At 45.7% G+C, this 11,018-nt stretch overlaps 2 protein-coding genes across 2 annotated transcripts; both read left to right on the top strand.

The window, feature by feature from the left end:
* The first annotated feature begins 7,017 nt into the window (after window positions 1-7,017).
* Window positions 7,018-8,121, top strand: LOC127329401 (BTB/POZ and MATH domain-containing protein 2-like). The gene is made up of 2 exons (XM_051355925.1): window positions 7,018-7,211; window positions 7,407-8,121. The coding sequence occupies exons 1-2, from the start codon at window positions 7,018-7,020 to the stop codon at window positions 8,119-8,121; spliced, it is 909 nt and encodes a 302-aa protein (XP_051211885.1).
* A 1,397-nt stretch (window positions 8,122-9,518) lies between these two features.
* Window positions 9,519-10,731, top strand: LOC127330650 (uncharacterized). The gene has a single exon (XM_051356789.2). The coding sequence runs from the start codon at window positions 9,555-9,557 to the stop codon at window positions 10,665-10,667; it is 1,113 nt and encodes a 370-aa protein (XP_051212749.2). The 5' UTR covers window positions 9,519-9,554; the 3' UTR covers window positions 10,668-10,731.
* The last annotated feature ends 287 nt before the right edge of the window (window positions 10,732-11,018 follow it).

The raw sequence follows: 11,018 nt of genomic DNA, 5'->3' as shown, positions 1-11,018 counted from the left end.
CAAATGGATTTGGAGGCTTTACCAAGATGAGGACACGATCTGGGCTCGTATAATCCGTGCCAAGTACGGCGACGCCTCGGACCTGTTTTCGGGATCAGGTCAGGGAGGATCGCTGTAACATCCCAAATTTTCAATAAAGAAAGAAAGAGAGTTTCCAAAATGCAAAATTAAGAACCAACAAAAAAAATTTATCTCCATATAGTGCTATGCATAGAGCTCATCTTTGCTTATTAGGTTAGTGTGCATTTGCCTTGATGATTGTTTGTATGATTGCAAGGGTGCTAAAACCCTAACCAATGATCACTTGATCAACCAAATAAAATGAAAAAGAAGAGAGAAAAGAAAATAGAAAATCAAACCAACACACACATATGGTTTATGCCATTTTTGCAAATCCTTAACCTAGACCATTTTGGCTTGCACCATTGGTTGTAAATGGTTACTAAACACTTATGAACACTTTTGGAATCAAAGAAACTCAAATCAAATCAAATTTGAATGAAATTTGAGCTCACATGCACTAATGGTCACTTGTGACAATTTTAGCCCGATGCCCTCTTTGAGAGCTGTTATTTAGAGATTTCTCAACTACACTTTGCCAACTGTTTGCACCTCATCCTAGACCACATCAAAGTGAACAACTTTGCCCAAAACCATCACTGCAAATTCTTGCTCAATTTCAAATGGTGATCAAGCAAAGTTGAGACTTTGAAACAGATTTAAGATAATGTGCCATTTGTGATTTTGCGAACCAACACCAAATTGACCCCCAGCACCACCAGTAGACTTCAAATTTCATATGATTGCAACCCACCAAAATTCATCCAAAATTTCGAAAACAAAGTTCTTGCGGCCATTTCCTCGAACACCTGGTGAGCACAAGTCTGCCAACCTCATACATTGCAAAAACCAGTGGACAATGGCCTCTCTCTTCAACCCTAGGTCATCTCTAGTACCTCTCTGACCTCTCTGGACTTTGCCAAGGAGAATAGACAAGGAGTGGTACAAGAAATCGTCACCATCTTGACCAAGACATGCCATGCCGTGGCAAGGCATGGCCATGCCCTTGCTCCCTCTCTCCCTGGACCTTGCCAGCATGCACGACCGTGTCACCTCGTTTCCTCTCAACCTCCTGAACGTGCCAAACACGGTGGTCGACGCGTTGGTGCACCGCAGGCGCCAGAACGCGCGACGCCCAGACGTGCCGTGCCACGCCAGAGCGCGCACGTCGAGCGTCGCAGACACGCGCTGGCATGACGTCGCCCCAACGCCTCACGCCACCACTCGCTCTCTCCCTTCGCCAGCAGCTGCGCCGCGACGCCAGGAGACGACCAGACACCTTCACCTGCCCGCGGGAACCCTGTACACGACGCCATGGCCGACGCCATCTGCCACGGACGCCCAGGGCGCGAGGACGATGACGAGCGCCACAGGCCCTCGTTTTCACCACAATCACGCCATGCGTCACCGCCAAGACATCGCCTGCACGCCTGCGTCATCGCCAGTCCACCACCGCCCCTGTAGCCGCATCGTCGACGATGACCTCATCGCCGCCCCACGGCCTCGCCTCGCCGCTATAAAAGGAGGGCCTCCCTCCTCAATCCAAGCACACCACCACTCCTCCCTGATCTCACTGAGCCTGCTCGACCTCTTCTCTCGCTCGATTCACCTCGGTAGCCACTCAATTGCATCACCGGAGCCCGCGGAGGTGCTGAGAAGCTCGCCGCCGATTGGAGCCTCCCCAGCAGCGCCACTGCTACCATCTGCTTCCCCTTCCTCGACAATGTCACCGCCGCACGTCGCCGACCCTCGCCGCGCCGCCGGTAAGCCGGCGACCCCCTAGCCTCGCCGCTCCAGTGGCCAGTTCTCGTCGGAGACGACGATGCTCGTCGTCCGTCCGATCTGCGTCTAATCCTACGGCCCTGAAAGAAACTTACCGATTCGGTCGTTATGACCCGCTGACACGTGGGACCCGCTGTCAGATGGCCTGCTCGCACTGGACGCGAAGTGGGCCGGCCCAATTTATTTTTCTCTCTGCAGCCCAGTTAGTTTCCCGCGCGAGCCCACAGTTTGAATTCAAATAAATCAAATTAATTCAGTTGCTTTCTGATGCTGTTTTAAAATGTGCATAGTTTCAAATCCACTGGGCCAAATTTGATGAATTTGGTATTGTTGGAAATCTTGCAAAAAGATCTATCCAACCCCACTGGTCTCACCCTTAGATTGTTTGTAGAATTAAAGTGAAAAAAATAACAAGGCAGGGACTTTTGTAACTTCAAACAATTATTAAAAATCAACCCTAAGTAATTTTGAGTTGATTCCAACTCTCATAAATCACATTCCACATACTCTACATGTTTATGTAAAAACCTCACATAGTTGTTTGTATGATCATGGACTACATCAAAATAATGGCTATGTGGCTATTTCTAGTTCATTTAAACCAATCAAAATTATTTTCCAAATAGTAGGAGAGGTTCTCTCTCATTTAAATCATGGTCCTAAGCAATTCAAAGTGGTGTGTTGACTTAGTCCATGTCATCTCATTTTGAATTACTTAGAGACATTAATTGTTGTTGAAGTAAAAAACCAAAGGGTATGAGGTTAGTACCTCATTTAAATCATTTTCCCCAAATGATAGATATGAATTGTTGAACCCGATCAACATGAATTCATACCTTATTATTATTTGAGGAACTTAAATCTTAAGAATTTTCAATGAGAGGAAATTATTTCTCTCATACAAGTTTCTTAGCACACAACAAAACCCCCTTTTTATTCATTTTGTGATGCTAGCCTATCTTGTGTGACTTATGTGTGTGCTTAGTCTAGTGTTTAAGATTGGTGTGGTGATTGTATGTATCGTATTCGTTTTTAGACGCTAGTACCGAAGAATATCAAGAGGAGGAGGAGGTCTACTTCCAAGGAGAGGAAGACCACTTTGATCAGTACACCAACCAAGGCAAGCTAATACACTTGCAAAGTGCAAAGCTCTACAAGAGCAATGCATCACCCTATTTTTACTTTATGCTTAATGGTCCTATCCCAAGTTTTTACTTTACAAGTTTTATTGAATTTATTTATCAAAGTTACTTTTTGATTCATGATTCACTTGGTCTAGAGTAGCACAAGAGTACCAAACTTAGCCTAGCACAAGCAAAGATAAGTAGCACCCCTCATGATTAGTTGCTAGTGCTAACAAATAAAATTGACTACTCTAGATGGGAACTTGGTGAAGTGAAGTGACTTGAATGATTTTTGAAGGTGAATATGACTTGGAGAAGATGGTGATTTTTGATTAAAACTGATATTGGTTTGGATGCGATACCTTTCCAATTTACAAGTACCCCCACAATACCTGATTATGGGTAGGCTTAACTGGAAGTTTATGTGTCTTAGTATGGGTTCCCTCTGAACAAGCATCATAGGGGTTATGCCGAGGCTGCCTCCGTTGAAAGTGAAATGATGTGAAATGAGGTGAATTGTCCAGCCAAGCCCTGTGCAGTTCCCAGGCTGACGGTTTGTCTTCACTGGGAGGCCAAGCTCATGGGGAGAGGTGCCTATACTAGGATATATATAAGTGAAAGGTTATGGTTGATGATCCGTGTACTGAGTTACGACGATTCGGGGTTATCCCCGACGGATGTAATCAAATGTTGTGGCACAAGTGTGCAACCTCTGCAGAGTGTAAACCTATTCGAATAGCCGTGTCCACGGTTACGGACGGTTGGAAAGGCCATACAGTTTTCCGGTGTCAGATTTTTTTGAAAAATGTGGGTGAAGTGAATGGTGAAGGGTGACTTGACTTGAATCACAACTGAGTTGTGGGAATGACACTAATGTTCCCACTTGAGTTAGTTAGCCAATGATAAGTCTTTCACTAAATACTTATGAACTAAAATTGGCTTTATGCAAATAAACCTAGAGCTTAGAACCCTCTTTAGTGAAATAGTGTTACTTACCTTAGTATTAGTTTGCGAGTACTTTAAAAGTACTCACGGCTGTGTCCCTGGCTATTCAAATGGCCAGACTATGAAGAGGAGCAGCAGTACGAAGATGACGGCCAGCAGGATGGCTACAACAACTAGGAGTTCTTCCGACGTCAAGCGTTGGCCTGTGGAATTAGACAGTCCACTATTACTACTACGCTTCCGCTTTGTAATATTTGTGATGTTCGTTGATCAATAGATCAACTATGGTTGTAATATTGGATCATGTGATCTACTTTCGTAAGACGATTATGGCTTGTAATGAATGATGACTTATGATATCAACTGTTATGTCTCGCAACAACATTATTCCCGAGATTGCGATGAATGGCATAATAGGCATCTGGACTTAAAAATCCGGGTGTTGACAATCGCCTTTTTGGAAAAGTTTGCATAAAATCAAACATCTGTTCAAGGTAGGCGCAAAGCACGAGGTGTGAAACGGCGCTAGAACTAACTTCTGGATGAACTGGTGGTGTGGGAGGGGTCCCTTCATGGAGTCCTTCCCTTTGTTGTTTGCCATTTGCGACAACCAAGCTATCTCGGTTGCGGATGCGCTTCTCCAAAACTCTCTGCAAGTTCGTTTCTGTCGCTCACTCGACTAGGAGGGCCTGCGATAGTGGAGTGCGCTGCTTGAGCTGATGGCCCCTGTATCTCTCAGATCTGGCCAAGACAAGGTCTCATGGCACTTGGAATAAACGGGAGCTTATATGGTGAAGTCCATGTATACCAAGCTTTCTCAGGGCACGACGGTAGCTCATTTCAAGGACATGTGGGATGCCAGAGTACCGCTAAAAATAGAAATCTTATCTTGGCAGTTAGCGCTTGATAAGTTGCCTTCTGGACAACAGATCCTCATTAGACACGGTCTGTCCAATGGCCTTTGTGCCCTTTGTGGTGCCCTGGAGGATGCCGCTCACATTTTCTTTGCCTGCTCCTTGGCGACGTTCGCTTGGTCGGTCACGCGCCAGCTGCTCGGGTGCAACTGGCGCCCCGCTAACTTCGCTCAATTTCACGCCATTCTTGCTAGCTACTCGGGGTATCCTAGAAGGCTGCTGTGGGTTTTGTTTCTTGCTCAATCTTGGGCCTTGTGGAACGTGCGCAATAAACTTGCTATCGAAAAGAAAACTATCGCTAACCCAGATGATATTATTTACAAAATCATCATTTTTTTTTGCAGCTGTGGAGCCTAAAGTCCAAGACAAGAGAAAAGGAGGGGCTAAGCTGGATGGCACGAGAGCTAAGGGAGCTGTACGTGCAGCTCAAGCCGGCGGCGCCGTGACGAAGTAGCTCCTGCCGCGGTGCGGGGTTTGGGCAAGTCCAAGCTTCCATGCAAACTTTGTGTCTTAGCAAGTTTCTGGGCAATTTTTGCGTTTTAGTTTGTACCTCAATCTGGCTATCTCTACTCCTTGGCGAAGCTGTAATGCCCAGCAGTTTGTACCCTAACTCAAAATTTGTTGTGCCTTTATTAATTTAAAGACGGGCAAAGTCTTTGCCTGTTATCTAAAAAAAAATAAACTAAAGTGTCAATTCACCAATATTCCAACATTACTTATTACATTCACGGATCAGAGTGGATACATGAATCAACCAAAAGAAAATACGGCACACAGAAACGCTGTGCATCTGCAATTCTATGAAGATGCCGCCACCCAGTAGTCTGGAAAAAGAAGTCTTGAGCAACCACTAGCATCCGGTTGCATTCAGTAACCATATCTTCCCGCTGTTCAGGCGGGAGAAGGAAAGCCCATTGTTGAATTGAATGAGCAGCTCACCGGATAACCTGCAAAAAGTTAGTTTCGGTTTGTTTGTTAAAAATAATATCATTCCTACTCCTCCATGTCACCCAACAAAGAGCAGATTCTCCAATTCAAGTTTTATGTTTATTATTCTTCCGTACTCCATTAAGCCATCTACCAAATATATTAGTAATATTAGCCGGTGGAGGAATATTATAGGTTAGATAGATCATGCGCCAAATAATCTTCGCAAAATGACAAGCAATGAACAAATGATTGACCGTTTCAGTGGAATCACAAAAACAACACTTTTGATATCCATTCCACTTTCGTTTAGCTAAATTATCCTTAGTTAAGAGCACCTTATTCTAAGGAACCACATAAAAAATTTAATTTTCGAAGGGATCTTTAGTTTTCATAGATACCTACACGGAGAAATAGCAAGTCCATTCATTAAGTCAAGATACATAGATTTAACTGAAAATAAACTCTAATCAGTAAATTTGCAAACAAACTTATCCGATTCAGTTGTTAAATTTATTGTAATTAGGCGATGGCATAAATATATCCATTGTAACCACTTATTATCATTCAACGATCTTCTAAAAGAAATATTAATAGGTTCAGTAGCAAGCACAGACGATACTAGCACATTTTTATGTTGAACAATATTATAAAGTGTCGGATATTGACGAGATAGAGGCAATTCTCCCATCCAAACATCTTTTCAGAACCTCACAGTTGTTCCATCTCCAACTTTAAAATATCTTTTCTTGAAGAAATCATCCTTAACATGCATAAGGCCTTTCCAAAAAGAAGAGTCATTCGGTTTCACTTCTACTTGTGCTAGTGTTTTATTTTTTTAATATTTGTTACATAGCAGTTGCTGCCACATACCCTCCTCCGATAGAAGTTTAAACAGCCATTTACTAAGTAGACATTTGTTCTGTTAAGTTTAAACAGCCATTTACTAAGAAATAGTATGTCCATTCATCAAGTCAAGTTTAAACTTGTATCGGAGTATGCCCTTGAGACCGCACCTTATTACTCGCGAAAGAGAAATAAATGTCTGAAGTCCGGTCTCAAACTCTCAACTCGACGAAAGCCCGCACCGATCAATTACGATTCAGGTTTAGTATCCCTGTATGTATCGGATTCCCGGCCCCTGTTACAACAACTCCTCCGTGTATATATACCACGGCTACGAACGGACATAATGTGAAGGTCTTGCACATCAAACCACGCGAGTCCTTAAGCGAGAGAGCTTGCTACTCTTGCCTTTGATAGCCATGGCCAGCAGCTCGGCCTCTTCGGATAACCACGGCCAGTACCTGTCGGAGACGTCGTCGAGATCCCTGACAAACACTGTCACCGTGGCGCACAATTTCGAGATCACCAATTTCTGGGAACTCGACGGCATGGGCATCGGCGAGTACATCTGCTCCAGCACGTTCAACGCCGACGGCTACGACTGGAATATCAGGTTCTATCCTGACGGAGATAGGGATGACGATGATCTCCTCTACTGCTCGGTCTTCGTGTGTTTATGCAGAGGAGAACCAGGGGTGACAGCTACCGTCGTCTGGAGTCTACTTGATAAAGATGGCAATACAACGGTGCAGAGGTACCCAGTACTAGTAGCCTTTGAGCGTGCAGGCTCTTGTCACGGATACACTAGGTTTTTCCCAAAGTCCATGCCGGGGAAGAAGCAGCATCTGCCTCTTGACGATGGCCGCTTCACAATCAGGTGTGTTTTGACAGTCATGACGCATCACACGCAAGATGTAAGCTCCGTCGCAGTACCCCAATCGAACCTGCACAATCAGTTGGTGGAGATGATGAAGGATGAGGAAAGCACTGACGTGACATTCAGCGTCGGCGACCAGCTGTTCCATGCCCATAGGTGCATGCTGGCCGTGCGATCGCCGGTATTCAAGGCTGAGCTCTTTTGTGATATGGAGGAGAATGCTACTCGGCACATCAAGATCGATGATATGGAGCCCGCCATCTTCGGGGCGCTTCTTCGTTTTATCTACACAGATGACTTCCCTGGTGGTTGCGGCGTTGATAAGGACGCACCATTGCAGCACCTGTTTGTCGCCGCCGATCGGTATGGACTGGATAGGCTAAGCGCGATGTGCGAAGGGAAGCTATGCCAAAGTATTGACGTGCATATAGTTGCAAGCACACTTGCCTTAGCAGAACAGCATCACTGCATGAAGCTCAAGAATGCTTGCCTTGGATTCGTGTCCTCACAAGGTGTGCTCGCTCAAATCCGGGAAACCGAAGATTTCAGGCACCTGATATTGAGCTGCCCTGCGATTCTAGATGAGATTATAGACAAGGCTGCTGTCGCTACGGGTAGAGTTGTCAAAAGGGCTCGACGTTCCTGAGCCACTGATAAACTTGTCATTTTACACCACTCAAGATAGACTGGAAAAGAAATAAACTTAGTAGTATAAACCTAAGTTGAAGTTTGATCCAAAACAAAAGCAGCCCAAAATGAGCAAAGATTAGCTGCCCCGGTTTTGGCTCACAGTAGTACATTTGCAACATATGATTTTAACACATCATGACACTATATCTATTTGTTAGGCCATTTGACAAGGGGGCCGTATTTTCAGACATTTTGCTTAACTGACGTCGTTAATATGTGTTTAAAGTGTTTTTTCAAGCCCGCTTGATTTATAGCAATGACTGCCTGTATTAGTAGTGCACCAGTGTTTCCTCCATTGTGCATGTTAATGACATCATCTTATCACAAATCCAGTCCAACTCTATATTTACCACCTGTAATGAATATGTTTGTCACCCTTGGCTGTTTGCGCCTACTATATAGTATTTGCTCCTTGTGCCCATGATGGCCTTGTGTGTTTCAGGGTACCTCTTCGAGGAGATCGTGGATGCTAAGTTTTTCATCAATATGATTGAGATCTTCATGTTGAAATTTCGTTTTTACTATGTGTTGTTTTATATATATATGCGCCTTGTGTGTTTCTAGCTAACTAACTAGCTGCCATCTACTTGCTAGATGGTCTATTCGTGTATTGGGAGAAAACAAGAGAAGTGCAAAACTGAGCTAGCTAGATAGGTACTCCCTTCGATCGGATTTATTTGACGTGAGAGTTGGGTAACAATAGAGATTAGTATGTATGTGCTGTGCGTCGATTAAATGGAAACAGAGGTAGTAGATGTTGTTTCCAGGTGCTATGTTGGTGTATTGGCAGTCAAGAAAATATATGTTATTTAGACAAGATAGCTGCAAATAATAATCTATTAATTTAGTCAAGAAAATATGAGAGATATGCAACAAATAATACTCCAGTGGATTCGTGATTCAAAAGAAGATTCCAATGGTACAATTTTTATAAGATATATTTCATATTTTGTTAACCAAAAATGGTACTCATATTTTCTTGACTAATAAAGTGGTACTTAAAGTTTTTTCTCCAAATAGAACCCTAATAAAGTGGTACGGATGGAGAGTATATATGACGATCGATCAATCATTCATGTGATTGACTTGTATTACAAGTTGATCTAAAATTCATTTTTGTTTAGGACTTGTTGTACAAGTCTACCGGATAGATCGCGATAACTCAGTATGCGAAGCATGTATATAGGGTACGTACGTATTCTTTTTAAGGGACCCTATAATTACTAGATCTGTTGTGTCAATTAATACGGAGTACTACACTTGTACAACGCGCGGAGATCCCCCCCTTAGCTTGTCGCTCCAGCCTTGGCAATGGAGATCGATCTCGTCAAACTCGTCGAAAACGTACGCCTCCATCTCCATGTGCCCCTCCGCTCCCCATCCCTGTCCATGGAGAACATGGGTCTCTCCCGGGTGAAGCGTTCCCTGAGATGGACGTGGCTGAGACTGTCCACGAAGCGGTTCCTCGCGGGCAACGGCGAGGCAGCGGCGGCCGGTTTGACCAACCCGCACCAAGGCTTGGCGGCCATGCTGGAGGACGATGACGGCGCGGACGTAACGTTCACCGTGGGCGACCGTCAGTTCCGCGCGGACAGGCGCGTGCTGGCCGCGGGGTCGCCGGTGTTCGCGGCGGAGCTCTTCGGGCCGATGAAGGAGACCTCCACGCGACAAGTCAAGATCGACGACATGGAGCCCGAAATTTTCGAGGCGCTCCTGCACTTCACATGCACGGGCGCGCTGCCCGACGCCGACGGCATCGCGCCGCTGCAGCACCTGCTGGTCGCGGCGGACCGGTACGGGATGTACCGCCTGATGGCGGCGTGCGAATGGAAGCTGTGCCAGAGCATCGACGTGGAGTCCGTGGCGACCACGCTAGTCCTGGCGGAGCAGCACCGCCGCGTGAAGCTCAAGGACGCCTGCATCGGGTTCGTGTCCACCAAGAGCGTGCTCTCCGCCGTCAGGGAGACGGAGGGATTCGCTCACCTGGTGGAGACCTGCCCGCTGGTAATGGTGGACATCCTGGAGCAGAAGCTGCCGTCGAGTGTGACACGGTTCCTGACCCTGTGCGCGACGCAAGCTAAGCGGAGCCTCATCCTGCTGGGGGCGCAGCTCCGGCGTGGCCTGAGCCGGTTCGGGACGAAGGTGGCCTCGTCGTTCCGCCGTTTGGGGAACCATGTCGACTTGGTCCAAGTCGGCATCGTCGTGGGGTTCTTCTCCACGTTTGGGCTTCTCGTCTTCCTAATCAGAAAACTCGAGGGCGACAACGCGAGCCAAGACCAGCGCTGGCCACCCACGTTCAGTCGGCTCTATATCGAACAGAGTCTCCAGGAGTTACGGTCTCGGATCGCCCAGCAGCAACAGTCCCCCTTGCCCTTCTCTCCGATAGCTTCGCTCCAAGGTTGGCTCCGCCGGCAAGACCTCTCGTCCTGGCTCCCCAAGGTCAGCTCGCTCGCCCGTCTCCAAGAGTTTCAGGAATCCGCTTGGCTCAACTCAGATATATGATCGAGGCCATTCGATCTGGTTCCTAACACAAGTCGACAATTCGAATAACTACAATTTTATAGTCAGATTAAAGATTTCGTACTGTTTTTTTTTTTTTTTTTGCAGCATTTCCTACTGTTCTTTAGTGCTGAACTTATTTTGTAACTCTGCACCAAGCATTCGATCGAGTCACTTTTGCTGAAAACTAGATATTGTCTGCATATACGTACTCATATAAATAACTTTTCTTTAGTTATTGGTACCTGGCCGTGGTGGAACCCTCTAAACTTTGCCACCAAAATTCTTTTCTATCGAGCATATAAACATAATGCATGTGAATATTCAAACTTCTCAATGCATCAAGGGAGAAGG

This window comes from Lolium perenne, chromosome 2 (genome assembly GCF_019359855.2).
Source record: "Lolium perenne isolate Kyuss_39 chromosome 2, Kyuss_2.0, whole genome shotgun sequence".
Lineage (NCBI taxonomy): Eukaryota > Viridiplantae > Streptophyta > Magnoliopsida > Poales > Poaceae > Lolium > Lolium perenne.
The sequence above is the reverse complement of the archived record's forward strand: the minus strand, read 5'-3'. Positions and strand labels throughout refer to the sequence as shown.